The 20178-nt window shown below is 39.5% G+C and overlaps 1 protein-coding gene across 1 annotated transcript in view; it reads left to right on the forward strand.

Moving 5' to 3' along the window:
- The window catches only part of FSTL4 (follistatin like 4), an 857042-nt gene extending 837129 nt beyond the window's left edge, over nucleotides 1–19913 (forward strand). Inside the window, exons 15-16 of the mRNA XM_007473404.3 lie at nucleotides 7976–8088; nucleotides 8948–19913. Of these exons, the coding sequence (XP_007473466.2) occupies nucleotides 7976–8088; nucleotides 8948–9653 (819 nt within the window). The 3' untranslated portion in view covers nucleotides 9654–19913. The remainder of the gene's footprint in view (nucleotides 1–7975; nucleotides 8089–8947) is intronic.
- The last annotated feature ends 265 nt before the right edge of the window (nucleotides 19914–20178 follow it).

Consider the following 20178-nt stretch of genomic DNA (forward strand, 5'->3'; position numbering starts at 1 on the left):
CATTATTATTCATATGACCTAGAGCTGGTCCTCAATTCCCATTTAATATGAAATGAGAGGGTTGGCCTAGATAACCCTAAAGTATCTTCATCTTTCTATGATCCTACTTTCCTTCAGCATAGTCCAACACACAGGCCAGAATAGAAAAGGTCTTCCTTAAAGATTTGCTAAATTAATTCATTTACCTCAGAGAAAACTCTAATTTGTTTTCTTGCTTCTCTGCTTTGGGAAAGAAATGTGAAAGCCCAATGCTCACAGACCTCTTACGCCCACTGCCAGTCTCCTGATGCTAGGTGATATGGTATCTCTGGGCTTGGAGTCCATTAGACCTGTGTGAACCTAGGCAAAATCATTAATCCTCTGTTTGCCTTAGTTTCCTCAAGTGAAAAATGAAGATAAGAATAGCACCAATCTCACTAGGTTGTTGTGAGGATCAGATAGGATAATATTTGTAAATCACTTAGTACAAGACCTGGCATATAGTAAGTGCTTAATAAATGCATTTTTCCTTCCTTTATTCCCTTCCTCCTCCCTTTCTGATTTTGCCCCACTCCCTAGTTTATCATTCTAAGAATTTCTCCTTTGGTTCAGAGGTTGGACCAGATGGCCTATGGTCCCTCCTAGCTCTGAGGTACCTTGACCATCTAATTACGCTGAATGCCTCTTCATCTGTCTACATCTGCATTGGAGAGTGATATATATTCTGATCCCCACTTCATTCAAGTCTTCACTGTAAATGGAGGTAGTCTTTAGTTTTCAAAGGCTGCACCACAGAATATAAACATTGACAAGTCCTACAAAACTGGAAAAGTTTCAAATGAAGCTTCCATGCAGTGAGGCAATTTATTATCAGGGAAAGAATGCTAGATTTGGATTATAGCTATGTAATTTACTCTTAGGAAATTTACCTATTTATCTGTAAAATAAGGAGTTTGAATTTAATGACCTATAGAGTCCCCTCCAGCTCTTAAAAACCAATACTCTTATATGAGCTAGACCCTAGGAAATGATGCAAAATATATAGACCTTTTACTCTTGTGTCCCCTCCTCTCAATTTTCACGTCTACCAATCACATCAGAGGCTTTTCTCCAGGACTGCCCATTCTTTAGTTCTCATCTTCTTTGATTAGATTATATCTTTTGAGTTACTTAACACTTCTTTGTTAAGTTCACCTTTTGTTAGTTACTTAACCTTTTTGTGATTAATTTACCCTTTATAGTTACTTACCACCTTTTTGTAGTAAGATCTAAAAATAGACTTAGCTTAAAGTTCTAGCTTTACTATAAAGTAAGAACTAAGTACCTTTATTGTTCAATCAGAAGATTACAATTTTATCTTCACCATAAAGTAGGATCTAAGTAGGGTGGAGTAATCTAAATTTCACAGCACATAAGGAAGGGCAAACTGACCATGTCCTAAACAGAATGATTTAAATTTCTGATGTCAAGCAGTAGTAGAATTAGATTTGTAAGTAGATCCTGAACTTCTAGTTCATACGCAATGGGGAGACCCAGTCTGTTAAAAAAGATAAAAATGAATAAGTCTCTGCCCACAAGGAACTGGCAGTTTACCAAGGAATAACACATATACTCAGATAAGTATATGATGTAGGAATTTGAACAATGAGTATTGGGAGGATCTGAGAAGGCTTTATGGAGTCTGTGGTCCACCATCTGAGCCTTGAAGGAAGCCAAGCATTCTAAGAGTACAGGAGAAGGGAGAGAGTGTTTCAGTCATTAGGGATAGGATTCATACGGCTCATACATAGAGATAGAATTGTAAACTATACCTTTTAAAACCAAGTATTTCTTACTCTAGCACTAGCAGCTAGCACTTCTACAATACTTTAAGTTTATGGAGAGGTATTTTTTGAAAGCATAGATTTATTTTTTTAATATATAACATATAATAATTTAAGACCTATTGTTATAAATAAGCTTATCCAAGAGAAACAAATTCTCACATCAGTTATGTATAAAAATCTGCCTCATTCTTTTCCCCCTCCCTCCCAATCCTCTCACCTCCCCCCAAAAAAACAGCTAATATTATATATATTATCCTATAGTACATATTTTCCTGTTCATCATATTGCAAAACAAGAGATATATTGCTCACCCTAGAGTAGAATTCATGGAAGAAATAAAGTGAAGAATAGTAAGTTTCAATCCGCATTCAGTCTCCATCTGTTCCTTTTATGAAGAGTTTGTGATTTTTTTTCATTTTATCCACACCACAAACCTGAGAAGTAGTGCTATTATTATCCATATTTCACAGTATAGGAAATTGAGGCAGACAGAGTTTAAGTGACTTGGACAGAGTCACACCACTTGTCAGATCTCCCCAACTGCAGGTCCTGTGAGTGAGCTATCCATTTTTGCCCCTGAGTCCATTTTCTCCAGACTCTCATTTCCCCATCTGGGATGAAAGGGTTATATTGTCAATAAATTCTTTTTTCAACTTTAATTTTATCACTCTAGGCCTGCCAGTCAGTCTATCAACCAAATTCAGCTGTCCTATGGCAGTTTCACCAGGACTTTCTGCGCCTTGCTCCAGCTCTGGATGTAGCATTTCCCCTGTTCCCTGCCCCGACTGGACAGTTGAAAAAAGCCTTAGGGGGGGTGCTGCCTCTTCTCCAAATTTGTCCCATCCACCTACCCTGGGCCTTGCATACAGAAGACCTTAATCACTGTTTGGTGACTGACTGATTGAGAATGACTTTAAGGGAAATCTCTAGTAAAGTGGTTAATTGGTGTGTAGTCCTGCAATTATATCAGTAATTGGCCTGCCAGTAATTCCCCTGAATTTGCAAACTGGCTTGTTGAACACAAAATGGGTTCTTCAAAAAGGTAAGGAGTGAGGACTGCTTCTCTTTAATTAAGAGCTTTCCAGGTGCGAATGGGTGGTGGAGGGGACACAAGCTTCCGGGCAGAAACAATGTCTGAGGGCTTCTGCTCTTCCGTTTGTCCCTTCCTGCCTTCTGAGACCCCTTCACTGCCTGTTATTTGCCTTCCCTGGCTTTACACACAGGGGATCTAAACACTGTTCCTCAAGTGGACAATGTGCAGCTCTAGAGCAAAATGAGCCCAGGTCCCAACATAAACCATACCATGTCCTGGCAGTCATAGTATATGCTTGACCATACTCATTTGATTCAAGTGGCTTAATTCTCCCTACTTTGTGGGAGGCAGGGAGGCATTGGTGATAAAGGAACAGCAGTCTCTGTCTCTGTTTCTGTGTCTCTTCTCTCTATCTCTATCTCTGTCCCTGCCTTCCTGGCATGGCAGGAAACTTGAGACTGTACCTTCATGATTTTTCCCCTATTTGCCAAATGTGTGAGGATATTATTTTGAGAACAATATATGGTTGAAAAGTCCTCCTGTGCTAACCACAACACCTTGCATCAAAGGAAAAGAAAACTCCAGTCCAAAAAACCTTTCCTCCCTAACTCCTCTCCCATTTTCTCAGCAGGGACCTTGCTTCTCCCATCCCTGCCTTTCCAGTACCTAAATCACGATCACATTAACTCAACAGTTGTGCCAAGAAAGGGGTTTTGTGTCTTTTTGTTCCCACTTATCATCCCCAAACTTCACAGACCAAAATCTCCCTCCTTAGCCACTATTTTCTCATGTCTGTTGACTATTCTAATAAATTGGAAACTCCTCAAGGAGAGACTATCTTTGCCTTCGCATTTGCAACCCAGAGGGTACCATATCTGGTACATAGTAAATACTTAACAAATACTTTTTCAATCATTCACTTATTTGTATTATACTGCTCACATGTTAAGAAAGGTTTCCATGGCAGTAGTGGGGAACTATATTGTCCTAGAATACCCATCAGCACAGATGGACACACAAGGACCAGATCTTGCTTAGCGGTTCTTCCTCTAATCCACTAAGGTGCCAGCCTGGGTCAAAAGCTTATTGGTTCAGAGCAAGGGCATGGAGCCGATTTCTGGGCAGTCAGGTTAAGTCGGTGACATGCAAGTGAGATCTATAAGGGAGAAAATTCCTGTCTGGAAAGGAAGGCATTAGTTAAGAACATTTAGTCCTGTCACATTGTTGCCTCACTTGTGTGATGGATCTTTATTATGGCAATGAAGGCAGCCTCTGAAATCACAGAGCCTGAATGTGCCAAGATGCCAGCTTATGCCTACTTTCTTCTTCAATAGCCACTCAAAACTATTCTAGTATTTTCTGCCTGAATACATTCCACCCCAGAACACAGAAGAGTGGCTTTCAATCCATCCTCCCAATTGTTGTCTTGCCCAGAAAAGTCAGTTGTCTGTTTTTCTTCCAGCAAGCAGCCCTTGGATTTTTCCTAGATTTTGCTGTCCCTCCCTCAGTTCTGTGGCCTAAATTCCCTATCGCTATCTCTGGTGTCAAAAGGAAACTATAATTTTCTCTTTCTTCCCTTATCCAGTATCCTAAAAATAGTATAGTTATCTTAATCCTAGTTCTGTTGGTCAATGACAGGAGACTTGCCCTTTCGTGGCTGACTCTTCCCTCCTGGTTTTCCTTCTGTTTCTGGGTCTTTGACTTCATACACAGCTCCAGTCCTGCCTAGTGGACTCACTAGGCAAAAAACATTCGTATCTGTTTCCCCTCCCCTTCGGTGTTGGAATCCAGGGTCCTGAGCTGGTATTTCTCTGCCCTATTTCCCCTCCATTCCCTCCTCAGACAGTTGGCCCTTTCTCTAGGGCTTCCAGACCTCGGTAGTTTGGCTGACTAGCTGGCTCCTGCCGTTCCTTCCCTCTGTGTATCTCCATTTCTCTTTGAAGCCAAGCCCTCTAGCAGTATTGAAGGTGCAATGATAGGTTTGCCATGATAGTGAAATTGTGATAATGATAATGATGCTTTTAATGATGATAGCTGGCATTTATATAGCACTTAAAGATTTGCAAAGTGCTTCCCAAGCATTATCTCATTTTATCCTTACAAGACAACACAGGAAGGCAAAGCCCATCATTCTCATTTTAGAGATGAGGAAGCTGAATTTATACAGAAGTTAAGCAATTTTCCCAGGATCACACAGATAATAAATAACACAGCGAATTTGAACTCGGGTCTGCCTAACTCGAGGTCTTTCACTCTATTCACTCCCTAACCAACATTGCTGTTGTTATTATTAGAATCCAATAAGTAAAAGACGAAAATTAGGGCAATGCCAGCCTTAGATGATATTTCAAACAAAAAGAATAACTATTCCAACTCCTTTCCAAAACAAACCCCTCTACATGCACAGATGATCCCATTCTATCCCTTATTCTCCTCTCTCGTCCCTATTATCTCCTAAATCTTCAGTCTCTTCATTTCTGCTGCTTGCTGCCTACTGCCCACAAACATGCCTAGGTCTACCGAAACCTCTCATTTGATCCAAAAATCCCTGTTAGCCATCATCCCTCATAAGAAAGCTGTCTACAATAGACACCTCGACCTCCTTTTCTCTCATTCTTTGCCCAGTCCCCCTTAAATTGGATCTCTTCCCTTTGTCAGTTATCTATCTCCAGTTTAAGCCATACATAGCTTTGTTTGTACATGGTTGTCATGGTTATTTGCATGTTTCCTTGAGGGCAGGAACTGTCTTTTACTTTTCTTTGTATCCTCAGTATTTAATACTTAGCACAGTGTCTGGCCTTTAGTAGGTGCTTAATAGGTGTTAACTGATTAATTCTAGCCTGAGACTAGCCATATAGTGTGGCCTCCAAAATCTTTTCCTCACAAACTGCTTGCAACTCGGGGCCTCCCCACTGTGGCCATTTGTTGTGGGAGTGACCCTATTCCCTTGCCCCCCCTTTCTCTTCTTACTTCCCATGTTGATAGGACAACTATACTGTGTTGTCAGTGCATAGCAACATCCTACTCCTTTCTGGAACAAAATTATTTAATCATTCTATCTCAAAATTGAAAAGTACCTCGGAGGCCCCCTACTTTAACTTTTACTTGAATAGTAATCCAAGTTGTGTTCCGGATCTAGTTGATGTAAATTAATTAGAGCTGATTGCTAAATTTCATATGTGCCCTTCTACCTCATAAATCAGTAAACACAATAAATTAAGTCTAGACTTATTATTATGTTAATTATATAGATTTAAGAAAATGAGAAATGATGTTAATAATTCAAATTAACCTTTTTTTATTTTCAAAGATATTTTATTTTCCCAATTACATGTAATAACAACTATCCATATACTACAAATGATTCAAATTGTCTCCCTCCTTCCCTTTTCTGCACCCTCCCAAGAATGGTAAGCAATTTGACCTGCATTATACACATATTATCAAGTAAAGCAAATTTCAATATTGTTTTAAGAGAATACTCATATAAAACAAAAACAAACTATAGTAAAAAAATAATATGACATCAATAGTTCTTTCTCTGGAGGAGTTAGTATTCTTTGGCATAAGTTTTTCAGAGTTGTCCTTCTTCACTATATTGCTGAGAGTAGCAAAGTCTTTTACAGTTGATCATCCCACAATATTGCTGTTACTATGTATAATTTTCTTCTGATTCTGCTTATTTCATTCTGCATCAGTTCATGTAGGTCTTTCCTGGGCTTTCTGAAATCATCCTATTCATCATTTTTTACAATATACTAATATTTCATCACTATCATATGCCAAATTTGTTCAGCCATTCCCCAACCGATGGCCATTCCCTCAATTCCCAATTCTTTGCCAACACAAAAAGGGCTGCTATAAATACTTTTTTACAAACAGGTCGTTTCCCTCCTCCCCTTTTTTTTAATCTCTTCAGGATACAGACCTGGTAACGGTATAACTGGATCAAAGGATATGCAGTTTTATAGCCCTTTGGATATAGTTTCAAATTGCCCTCCAGAATGGGTGGATCAGTTCACAACTCCACCGGCAATGCATTAATGTCCTAATTTTGCCACATCCTCTCCAACATTTATCACTTTTCCCTACTTCCGTATTGACCAATTAATTTGGATTAATCTTAAGAATGTATCATTTATACTTTTTATTTTAAAGAGCCAGTTAAATATTTACCAGAACACCCCTGATATAATCCCTTTTAAATATGGTTATCCATCTGTTATTTAAAGAATTCAAGTGAGGGAGAACCCATTCCTTTGTAAGAAAGTTCAACCCACTATTTCCTAGCTCTATTTATGAAGAAACTTTCATTATTATACCATTTCTAAATCTCTATTTATACTGTTTCCCTTGTTGCTCTTAATTCTGCCTTCTGGATCTAGAAAAAGAACAAGTCTAACTCTTCTTTCTCTAAAATTTTCAATTACTTGAAAATGGATGCTATAGCTTTTCTTCTCCAGGCTAAACTTCCCTAGTTCCTTCAAGCTATATTTCATTTTATTGAGTTTCTCCTTTTAGCGCTCTCTAGCTGGTCAATGTCTTCTCCAAAATTTGGTGCCCAAAACTGAACACCATACTCCAGATATATGGACATCCTCACACCCAGCTCCATGCACAGGCTCATCTCCTTATTTCTTCCTCTGAGGAGTGGTTTACTAGATCTTAGCTTACCACACACAAATCCTTGAGGAGACAATTCACATTCTCTCCTCCTCCACAGTCTCTGATGAGACTGGCCTATGGTGCACTATGTATATATATAATGAGAATGATCTTGTCTCCCTAGTTATAGAAAGTCTGCATTTGTTCAAGTTCTCTCCAAGGCACTTCATTGCACCCCATCATGATTCTCCTAAAAGAATGTTCCAGGGGGCAGCTGGGTAGCTCAGTGGATTGAGAGTCAGTCCTAGAGATGGGAGGTCCTAGGTTCAAATCTGACCTCAGACACTTCCCAGCTGTGTGACCCTGGGCAAGTCACTTGACCCCCATTGCCTAGCCCTTACCACTCTTCTGCCTTGGAGTCAATACACAGTATTGACTCCAAGACAGAAGGTAAGGGTTTAAAAAAAAAAAAGAATGTTCCTTAGACTGTGGTTATTCATCAATTCAAAATAATGTCTTCTCTTTCTTACAGGTAATACCTGAAGCAAGTGTAGGTGAAAGCCAACCACACATCATTCGAGTACCCTTCGAAGGAGTGGATGATTTCTTTATCCCACCTACAAACCTTGTTATTAATCACATCAGGTAAAATACCCTTTCAAGACAATTCTCTGAGTGTCATCTGCTGGACAAACACCATAATACTCCTAGGGAGGACTATGAATTGAGTTCCTGTAGACTTGGAATGAAGGATCAGCATTTTCCCTGACTGGGTTCTTCCCAGCATTCTAAAGGAGGAGAAAGGGAGTATGAGGGGATAATGTCCTGTTGGGAAAGGACCAAATGAAATCGTGTCAGTCACTCTTTATAACTGATTTACCTCCTCCTCAACTCTGCCTCTTACAATCCTTACTTTCCTTCAAAGTTAAAATATCAGGAAAGTGAGGTGGTTCTGTGAATAGAAAGCCAGGCCTAGAGATGGGAGGTCCTGGGTTCCAATGTGGCATAGGCATTTCCTAGCTGTGTGATCCTGGGCAAGTCACTTAACCCCAAATGCCCAGCCCTTACCTCTCTTCTGCCTTGGTAGATACTTGGTATCAATTCTAAGACAAAAGGTAAGGTTTTAAAAAGAAAAAAGCTTATATATTACCTGCTACATAAGATCTTTCCAAAACACTTCCTACCTAATTGTGTTTCCTCAAATCTTTCCTTGTTAGGTAAGGGCATTATCATTAAAAGGCACAGAATCCCCCAAATGTGTAATTATCATTTAAGAAGGCAAAACAGGAATACTAATTAACCACTTTGAGGATTATGAAAGAATGAGGAAGCAAAGAGGCAAACAGTGGAAGTGTTGAAAGAAATAGAGAGCCACCTACTAAACTGTCTATGCTATCAGACAAAAGTTGTAAAATGAAAATTCTTCCACATAATTAATGGGATGAATGGTAGCTGTCGTTCTAGCTTATCAACAATTCTGATCTCAGTGTCCTTCCTATTCCAGGTTTGGCTTCATCTTCAACAAGTCAAATTTGACAGTTCACAAAATTGATCTTGAAACAATGATGCTTGTCAAAACCATTAGCTTCTATAACCACAGCTGCATCCCCCATGCTATGGCCTACACCCACTTAGGAGGCTATTTTTTTGTCCAGTGCAAAAAGAATCAAACCACCCTTCTTACATCATCACAGGTTGTGATTGACAGTGTTACAGATACAGTGATCGGCCCCAATGGGGACATCCAAGGGGTGCCCCACATGTCTCCTGATGGGCATTTCTTGGTCAGCACAGATGAGGAGAGTGGCCGACTCCAAGTGCAGGCCATAACCACCAGAGGGGAAATCCAATTGATGTATGACCTACAGACAGATATGCACCTCTGTGATCTGACATTTCAGCCATCATTTACTGAAAGCAACCAATACTATATCTATGCCACATCACTTTTCCAAACAGACTTACTTTTTATGGAGTTGTCAACGGGGAGGGTGGATATGCTGAAAAACTTAAAGGAACCTATTTTAGCCCAGGACTGGCCATGGGACAGCAACACGAGAATTGTGAAAGACAGTGGATTATTTGGACAGTACCTCATCACATCAGCCAAGGAGTCTTTGTTTCTCATCAACGGGCAACAAAAAACATTACACTGTGAGGTATCAGGCATGAAGAGAGGTAATACAGTGGTCTGGGTCGGAGAGGTATGAGAAGGTCTCAAAGCAGAGAAATGATGGGACCTTGACACTGCAATGAATAAGCAGTAGCATTGTATATTTTTACACTGACGAAAGAAAAAATCCTGTATAAGCTTTGTGGTGCAACACTGGTCTCCTTGCAAATTTTCTAGTATAAAGTATGCTCTGCTAACAAGAATGGGGATTCCTAGGGGCTTTTCATTAGGAAGTATGATTTATGCCTTGAGCTGTGACGAGAACATATGCTGCATAAAGGACTCATTTCTGGGCTGAAGTACAAGCCACTTGTTGATGTCATACAACTGAAAACTTGTACTTTTCTGGGCTGATAAACTTGTCAATTGTGCTCAAGTGGTCAGTCTCTTTTTCCATCTGACTCAGCCCAGCTCCTCTTAACTTTAGGCTTTATAGCCTATGGGCAGGATCCTTAAAATAGAGGAAATGTGGAAGAAATGAAGAAGCTGATGAAACATGGACATTGAGATGAAGTGATCTAGAAAAATGTGACTACCTTCTGCCCCAAGCGGTCATAACCCTTGAAGCAGACTCTCAGAGCCATGGGCAGGTGGCAGTGGGACTGTTTCCCTCCCCAAATTGTAGTAGCTAGGTCCTGAGAAGCTTCTGTGCATAGCCTCTATGGGGATTCCTCTAGGTCTCCTCATCAGGTATTCTTTTTTTCCCTTTAGCATTTGACTTTTTAATTTTCTTCTTTTTTTTTCTTCTTTCTGCTGCTGTGGGCCTTAAAACCAGCATGGCTAGAATACCTGTCCCATCCATATTGTAACTCAGAGGAATAGGAGATTTCATTCCCTTGACTTACTGAAATTGTTGGAATTGCACACACCAGTGAACTAGGGTTTTTCCTAAGGTACAGCAACATTTCTCCATGCCTTATACGAGATCCCTGGCAGCTTCCTGGACATCCAAATGCCACACCATACAGCCAGAATAAAGATTCCCTGAACTGTTAATATTAGCAAAGAATGGCAGTCTAAGGAAGTAGCTTTGAAGAACCATGATTCCACGTGGACATTACACACATTTTTCAAACACCTCACAGACCAAGTTGCCATATTGGGAAGGTGGATATCACTTCATCACCATATTCCAAAGGATTCTGGTAAAGGGTTTACAGAGAGAATATTCAGTTGCCCTGAGCTTCTGGCAACAAGAAAAGAAGGTTTTCATGGCGAGTCTATTTATGAGCCGAGCATCTCACTATTGAAGAAGGTGCCTGTAGCCTGTGAGAGTGACATTTTTGCAGGCATCCTACTAAGATGAATGAGGTTATCCACATGTGGATAAAGTGTATGAGGCTGGATGCTGAATGTGCTGTGACTAATACAGCGATCCTTAAGTCTATTCTTTGCAGATTTTTCTGTGGCAATCCCATGGGTACATGGTAAGATCACTCATTCTTAGGGTGCCTCGAGATCATTAAAATACCTGATTTTGCTCCAGGTTTATGTCATGATTTGAAACCTCATGGCCATGACACCGAACCCCAGTGAAACCAGATGCTGCCACAGGATGGCATTTTCTCCCCCAGATGCTTATAGATGTTGGTTATTACCACATCATGTGGCCCCAGGGTAGTCAGAATCAAAGGGACACCAGCTATGATTTCCTGAAAATTGTAGCCCTTTGAAGAGAGGCAGATGAGCATGAAGACTATGTTAGATATCCATCAAAGCAAATGCACCACTAAGAAAATGTTGTTGTTATTGCAATTCTCTCTGTAAAGATCATAAGTCAAATGTACTCAGTGAGGAAGGAGGGACCCCTGCAATTTATTTAATGTCAATGGGATGAAACTTGCCTATTATATACTGTTAGTCTTGAACAAGAATATTTGATCTTATGAGCCATAGGAGGTTGGATGAGGCCCTGCCATCATCCCAATGTGGCCATAAAAGCCTGACCATAGCCTTCACCTTTGACTGTGTCCTCTGTTCTGCCTCATCACTGCAAGGAATCATGTCTTTCAGGGAAAGGAAGGGATGGACTTTGTAAAGTACTCTTTAAATATGCACAATTCCTTTCTAAACCCGAACTGTGTCTATCTGTTACCTCTGTTGCCCACCCAGGTGTTTGTGAGCCCCAGCCATTATTCTCCTGTCTCACCACCTCCTGTAGCCCCTGTTCTTTAGTGTGTTTACTTAAAAAAAATTAGTGTGGTCGGGAGTAAACAAAAAAGACTTTTTGCTCTTATTTTTTATAAATGTAAATTTTGTAAATATCCATTGAGGTCAATAACTTTGAGAAGGGAAGGTTTATTCTTTGGACAACTTGGAAGATTGCCTAACAGCTCTCCCCTGTTTCTCTTTGTTTTAGAGCTTTTGATAGGATGTCACTCTTGATTCCAAAGGACTTTTATCATGTAGGGTATCACTACTACACTGTCCCTTTTTCCTCCAAAAGAATGGAGGCTTTTGTCCTCCCTCTTTGGGTAATGTCTTCTAAACAGATTCATGGCATGACAAAATGATTATTCACTTTTCAGGAGGATGCATTGTAGGATTCTTTTAAATACTGAATTCCCTTCATGCGAATCTGCATCCACAAAATCAATATGTGTACACACACACACACACACACACACACACACACACACGCACGCACAAGTTTTCAAGACCACGTTTGTTGTATAAAGTTAGTGTTCACTTTAAATGGCAGGACAGCCATGAAGTTAGCAGTCTGCAAAACAAAACCTAGTTAGAGTCCTGAGATGCCGTCCAACTCCATAGGACAGAGGCAGGGAGGATCCCTTGCCACCCTTTCTCCTTTTAAACAGTGTGAGATTTTTACCACTTTTTCTGTATGTGAAATCTGTAAGTCATTCAGTCTCAAATGAGAACATGTAAATTGACCCAGCCAGTCTGTATTGGTCTATGCTGTCCAATACATTATTTAGTTAGCAAGTCCTTAGTATAGTCAGTAGAAAGTGGCATTTGACATCTGGAAGATTCCAATCTAGCTTCAGATACTTTCTATCTATGTGACCTTAGAGAAGTCACCCAAACACTCAGCCTCAGTTTCTTCATATGTAAAATGAAAATAATAATACCGGTAACACTTAATACACAGGATTGTTGAGGGGTTCAAATCAGATTATATGAAATGCTTTGCATCCTTCAGAGTTCTATTTAAATGTTAGCAACTATTATAATTATTATTATTTATTTTATTATTTAGTAGTATTAATTCAAGCAGAAACCACATGGTATAGGTGGTAAAGAGCTAGTCTGGAAACCTGGAAGATCTTGCCTCCAGTCCTGCCACCGACACATTCTGGTGTGTGGCCCTGAGCAAGTCACTTAAAATTTCACTGTTTTAGGAAACCTTCTAAAAACCCTAAGTGGTAGAAAATGTGTCCTATTTGCATTAGTCAAGGGAGGTTTCCTCACCTGGAAGCTCCCTATATCAATGAAATAATAGTTCCTAGGTATACAACACTGCCAGGTGATGGATGACAGGTGTAATTAGTTTGCTCAGCAGACAGAGCACCAGGCCTGGAGTCAAGAATATTCCTCTTCCTAAAATTAAATCTGGCCTCAGACTCTTACTAGCTGTGTGACCCTGGGTGAGTCACTATTAGCCTCCATTCTTCAGCTATGAAATGAGCTGGAGAAAGAAATGGCAAACCACTCCAGTATCTATGCCAAGAAAAGTCCACCTGGGGACGTGAAGAGTCAGACACAAATGAAATGACTGAAAAACAACAGGTGACAACAGAACCTCAAGCACCACCTTGGCAGCAATGAGATGCTTAGGAAGTCTTTTTCTTTACAAAGGGTTCTTTTAGCAATATCTGAAGACAACTTGAGAATACTTTGATTGAGACAACAGAATCCTAAACGTTAGAGATTGTTCCCTGGATGGCCTATCCTTTCTGTTTGTTCCTTTGTCATCTTCTTCCTTATCTATCCAGAAAAGGGTTAGTGCTTCAGACACTTGACATTCCATTCTGTGCCTGTGGAGAGAAGGTTAGAAACTTAAAAGGACAGGAAGCAAGCTGTGCCCTCTGCACTCTGACCATCATCCTCTCATAGACACCCATGCTCAGCTAACACAATCCTTCCCTCCTTTAAGGATAAGCTATTTTATAACAACTACCCATTGCAGAGATAAGAGAAGTAAGAAATAAGACTGCAGAGCAACTTCTTGGAAAGGGTCAGGCTTCAGAGATTGGGACAAGATTATAAGACACTGTCCAATCCCCAATGTTAAAAAATAAAATTGTTCCCTGCTATTAGGACATTTCATTTCCCCCCAAAGTAATTGATCCAAGAATGTGGTTTGAGTTCTCTGGGCAAATATATGTCTTCTCTAAGCCAACCTGTCAATGGGTGCCTTTGTCATAGAACTAGAGGCCACCTAATCTAATCCCTTCAATGAGGAAACTTAAGTCCAGTAAAGTTTAGCTGCCTAAGGTTAAACAAATGAAAGACAGAATTTGAGACTATTCCCATGATATTGCACTGCTTCCTAGTTCTTTAAGGTTTATGTAAAAATCTGTTTCTCTTCTTGCCATAGAAAGACCTTCCATCCCCACATCAGATCCCTGGTCTATCTATAGTTTAGGGACTATGACCTCTTTGAGCCAAAGATAGAACTAGAGGCTAAGGAGTAGGAATTTCTGAGGAGCAGGTATGGCTTTCCATCTCCAAACAATATGGACTTCTGTCCTTTGTATTCTCCATCTTGGATTTATTGAAGAAGTCATCCATCACACTCAGAGAAACCTGGTTGCCACTGATTTTTTTAATGAATTTTTACTGATATCTTTGGGGTTTTTATTTGTCTCACTATCTTTTTCCCTCTCCCCCAAGAGTCATCCCATACAACAAATAATATTTTTAAACAAAAAAGAGAGGAAACCCACAAACTAATTAATACATTGAAAAAGTCTGAAAGCATTGCATCTATGGAACTCTCATCTCTGCAAAGGAAAGGAATGGAGGGTCTTCTTGGTGCTTGTTCTTTGAAATTTCACAATGCCTTTTAATTGCTTGGACAGTTTTCTTTCTATTTAGATTGTTACAATAGTCATTGAAAATGTCATTTTCTGTGATGACTACAAAGAAATGTGGGAAGCATAATGTTGTGTAAATCTTCCCATGATTCTTTGTAGTCATCATATTTTTTCATTTGTTATGCACAATCATATTCCATTATATTTTCACGTACCATAGTTATTTAGCCATTCCCAACTGATAGGAATTTATTTTCTTAAGAATTCTTGGCTATCACATAAAAAAGTGATGCTATAAATATTTTGGTGTATATCAGGACTTTCTTCTTATCCCTTATAGAAGATATCAATAGTAATCTACTAATGAAATCTCTGGGTTTCAGTGTTTGAAGATTTTAGTCACTTTATTTGCACAATTATAAATTACTTTCCAAAATGGCTGTACTGATTCATAGCTCCACTAACAATAAATCCATGTGCCTATTTTCCTACAACCCTTCCAAAATGAGCTAACTGTGTCATCTTTGCTAATTAGCTATGTGACAGGTCAAATGTCAGGGCTGTTTTGATTGGCATTTCTCTTATTATTAGTGATTGAGATCATTCTTTTATATGGTTGTTCAGAGTTTACATTGCTTCTTTTGAGAACTGTTTATTAATATCCTTTAACCATTTATGTAATGGGGAATGGCTTTAGGATGTGTGTACATATACACACAAATGCATATCATTCATTAGTTTACATATATCAGATAACAAATCCTTATCAAAGAAACCTGAAGCAAAAATCTTTTCCCATTTGATCTGATCTTCATTTTTAAGTGCTTGTCTTGGCCTCAAATTACTAGATGGACCTACCCCTCCCTTACTTCTTCTATCCATCTTCCTTTCTCCCATGGACATGCTCATTCCTCTTGCTTGATTCATTATAGTGCATTGCAGTCTGCTTGGTATTCCACTTATGCTACTCTCCAATCTCCCTTCTTGTCTCCTTATCTATTACTTTCCAGATTTTTTCAGGCCCATATTATCTCAGGTCACAGTACCTCAGCTAGGTTATTCCCAAAAAGCAAAAGACAAAACATCCTATATTTCTAGGAAAGGAGATGGAGAAACAAAAGCAACTATTTTTTTAAAACAAGGATTGCACATCCTAGGCAACTGATTTTTAGCCATTACTACAATGTATTCAGAGACTTAGAAACCTTGATTTGATCTCTTGAGGAGGATAAAAAAGGAAAGCTACCTCTGAGCTTCTCAGGAGCTTTCTGAGGGGGGGTTTTCTTGCTTTAGTCAGGATAACTCAGAACATCTCAATGGCAGTCAACCACCCAAGCAAAGCGAAATTGCCTTTTATTGTGCTGGAGGCATATAAGCTGCAGATGAAAAGGCCTTATGGAATCACTGTGGAGAACTAGGTCAATAAGTTTTCATGTTAGGAAGAATGAGCAGTATCCAATGTATTTATACCACTTCTTGGTCTTGCTTTGGGACCTCTCTTTTCCATTGACCAAAAACCTGTGAACTAAAGGACTCTGGAAAACTGCAATGAAGCAAAGTCATTCTGAATATATTTTTCAATAAGGGGGCTATGAAGGTATTGATTCATTTATTGGGACACATTTTATCCAAATGGCACATATAATTTAAGTTTCAGGGTTATATTAATACTGATGTCCCCTTTTTTTCTGTCAACAGTGAATACATGAATACATTCAGTCCCAAACACCACCTTTGGGGACCTGATCTCTGGGACTGCTGCTAGAATATCCTGGCCTCCCACATTCACATACATGTATCTACCTCACGCTTACAGCCACATCTCAGCTTGTTCCAAGAATCCTCCATGCCTACATTAGTGCCTTTGGAAATAGAAACAGTTGATCTCAGATGACAGTTCATCTGTCTTCCTGTCTTCCCTGACCCAGGGACCCTGAACAGAGTAACTCTCTAGAGTGGAAATTCATTTTAACATGACTTTATGAGTCCCAGAATTGGATGGATCATTCTGCTTCCCCAGATCTCCTCATAGCACCCACCAAAATCATCATGTGTTCTGTCCCCTTTATCATAAAGAGGGTTCTTTGGCACTAACATTAAAAGCAGCTCCAGAGCATCTATAGATACTAATAATAGGAGTTTAAAACACAGGCACTTGCATGAATTTGCCATTTGTATCCAAAGGTGTCAGTTCCTAGGAGGATAAGTGGACATTATTTTTTTTAATATTGAGGGTTTACTTCTTTTCCAGGGGTGTCAACCATAAAAGAGTGCATGAATTCAGGCACTTGATGCTCAGATCACAAGGTCAGATTTCTTCAGAAACGGACTGATGGACTCCCAGTTCTCAGCCACACTGAAAGAAAAAATACAAATGATGCTTCCAGATTTAGGGGTACTTTTTGAACCCTTTGTCATTGTGACCCCCATCAGAACTAAATGTCCCTTTAGCCCCAAAGGAACCCCTGGAAGAAGGTAGAGATGTGTATATGGTCATTAAGTCTGACTAGCTCCTATTCTCACAAGTGGGGAGGTTGTTTTGTCACTTTTTAAAACATATTTATATCAGCTTTACTCAATTGAGAAGCACAGCATTTAAGGTGAATTTTTCAACTCATAGGAGAGGCCACATTTAGGGTTCAGGGCAACTATGACATAGCGGTTTCTCCAAAATATGCTGTTGTCTCAATTTAATTCCAGTACCTATTACAGTGTGTGCCCCAAATGGCAAATATGTGGGAATATAAGTGAAAAATAAAATTGTGGCTTGCCCTCAAAGAGCTTATAGTCTACTATAATTTACAATCCTTCTAGACAGGTGGAGTAAAAGTGACAGGGACAAAGCTGGCTCTGTGTCACTGTGTCCATTAAGGAGAGAGCATTGCAAAGCAAAGCAGAGTCCAGTCCAATTCAGGCAGTATTCTGATCAAGGTAGGTGGTGGGGGAAAGCTGAGGGAAACTAGCATCCTTAGAAAAGTTTGGGCAATTGTTTCTCCTTGGAAGTTTTGCCAACTCTCCTCTCCAGTCCCTGTGATAAGATATTTGTTTCCCTTCTCTGTCTACTTCTCTTAGCTTGTTTTTCTCTCTCCTCTTTTCCTATCTGGCTTTCTTTGCATCCCTTTTTCTTCCTTCCTTTTATTTTCTTCCTTTTGCTTTGGAGGGACCCCTTAGACCCCCTCAGCATTAACCAGAAATTCGAGGGACAGCCCAGACCTCCCCAGGCAGTCCCCATCTCTGGATGATTCTGATTTGCCACATAGCTTCCACAGGACAAACTTGATGGATTCTTCATGTCAGTGCCAGATTGATGTTCTCTGCCTGGTTCTCTTGAAGTTTCTCTAGTGAGGTCACAAAGAATATGTCTACCTCCTTGTATAGTAACATCAAGGCCAGAGTATTCTTAAATACCCTGGTACTGGCTGATTGCTTTTTTGTGTAAAAGGATTATTTTCCATCTATCTCTCATAAAAAGAACTCCCTAGGTGAAAAATAAACTTGAATGAAAAATATACAAACTCTAGTGTTTCTCATCAATATTACAGCAAAAGAACCAGATGAAAAGTGAACTTTCTGGCCCCGTCAGTTTCTGTCTACACCTGCATTATGTGTCATGTTCTTGTTACTAATTTCATGGAATCTATTCTTTTTGCCTTATCTAATTTCATAAGGACCTAAGCAGCTTCTCTTGCATCAGGATTACAGCAGGGAAAGGGAACTATTTAGCCAAATTTGGTTTTCATTAAGAAAGAGAGTTGATATGATTATTCACTTTTCAGAAGGATTATCAGTGCAGTTTTCCCTCTGTTCTAGAGCATAGAAAATGTGTTTACATGGACAAAGAGGTGGCTTATACACACAGTGTTTGCAGGCACCAGAATGTGATGCAGAATGAGAAGCCTTCCTTTCTGTATTTCTTAAGCACCCCCTCCTCAGGGTCCTGATGGCTTCTTGAAATTGGATACCCACTGGAGCATAAATACTCAATGAGCTCAACTGTCCTCGCTTGAAGGGAAATATTGTTCCTTTCCTTTCTTTCTTAGAGTCAATGGAATGGCCCTGGTTTTACAGGGCTTGTCTTGTACTCTGTCAAGCAATAACTGTCCTCAGAGTCACCTAGAATGCCACCTGTCCTTTGTCCCCAATTCCATGACCTCATCAGAATATTTTCTACCCTGACAGATGTCCTGCATCCTTACTTGGAAAGATGGGAGAATCAGCATCTCTTGAAACATAACACAAAGGGAAATTCTGAAAATGTAACAAGCAAAATCATCTCCTCCTACCTCCACACAAACACATTCCCTTCATCCATGGCAGCTGAAACCTTGGTCCATGTTTGGAGGGTGGGCCTCACCTGAGAAGATTTTGTGCAAGGGGAGCTCAGCTTGGAATGAGTTGCTTTGGCGTTCATTGATTAAGTTTTATAAAGAGAAGACTTCCCAAAATAAAATATCCCTGCAGGGGGCCATCAGTGGGTCAGTTCTCATTTCAGTGGCTTCATTACTTCATTACTTTTAGCTAATAGTGTAGATGACACATATGAATTAAGTATCAAACACTGCATATTAATGAATATTTTGAATATGACTCTCTCCATCTTTCTTTCTCATCTCTCTTCCTTGTTCTTCCTCTCCTGCCTCCTTTATTTTCGCTGCAGTTGACCTGACACCATTTTCCATGCAGCTTCTCTTAAGACATCCAGTTTTTGCTCTTTTGTCATTAGTTTTAGCATATTGCTTTTATATTATGTTTTATGAAGTTACCAGGTGTTATGATTTAAAGACAGGACTCAGTCACGGAGTTTTGCTGAAGTGATTTGTCTCACAGTTTCTTAGGATCATTTAATTGAACAGTCCCTGAAAATGTGAACCTGGCCATATACCATGTCTCCAGTTTAGATTTGCCCTGTCCCTCACTTCAGAAATCTTTCAACTATTTTATGTCATTATTCTGAGCAGTTGTGTAGACTCCAAAATAGATATATTTCTGTAATCACCAGTACTTCTCAAAAGGCCTCCTGTAATTACTATACATGTGACTTTTTCCTTATTTATAAAATATATAAATTATTTTTAATACATCAACTTTAGTAGAACTTTGTACCAACACAGTATCAGTATGTGGCATTTGAGCTGTTTGTGTTTCCTTTGCCGTATTCTGTGGTATTGAACACATAATGTATTTGCAGAAACACTTGGTATAAAGAAGATGAATCATAGACTCTCATAAAGTATTGTCATTGTAAATGCTCTTTTTCTGAGAATTTTACAATAAAACTGGTCAAGATTTTACCTTTATCTTGTACAAGTGTATTCCTGTTTATCAGAAGTGTGAATTGGTTAGGATGGGACTTTCATGCCAGGATGAAGAGGAGGGAGAATCTTTCTTTATGAGACCAACAGAAAGCTATTGACTTTCTCTATTACCATAATTTGTGGTCATGGCCATGAAAATGGCAGACTACGTCCCAGACAGAGGGAGCCATTAGCCTTGGCTAGAGCATTAATGTGTTATATATAATATAAAGCATTAATGTTAAGGTAAATGCGGACAGAGTAAACA

The sequence above is a fragment of the Monodelphis domestica genome, chromosome 1, assembly GCF_027887165.1.
Source record: "Monodelphis domestica isolate mMonDom1 chromosome 1, mMonDom1.pri, whole genome shotgun sequence".
In the NCBI taxonomy this organism is placed as follows: Eukaryota; Metazoa; Chordata; class Mammalia; order Didelphimorphia; family Didelphidae; genus Monodelphis; species Monodelphis domestica.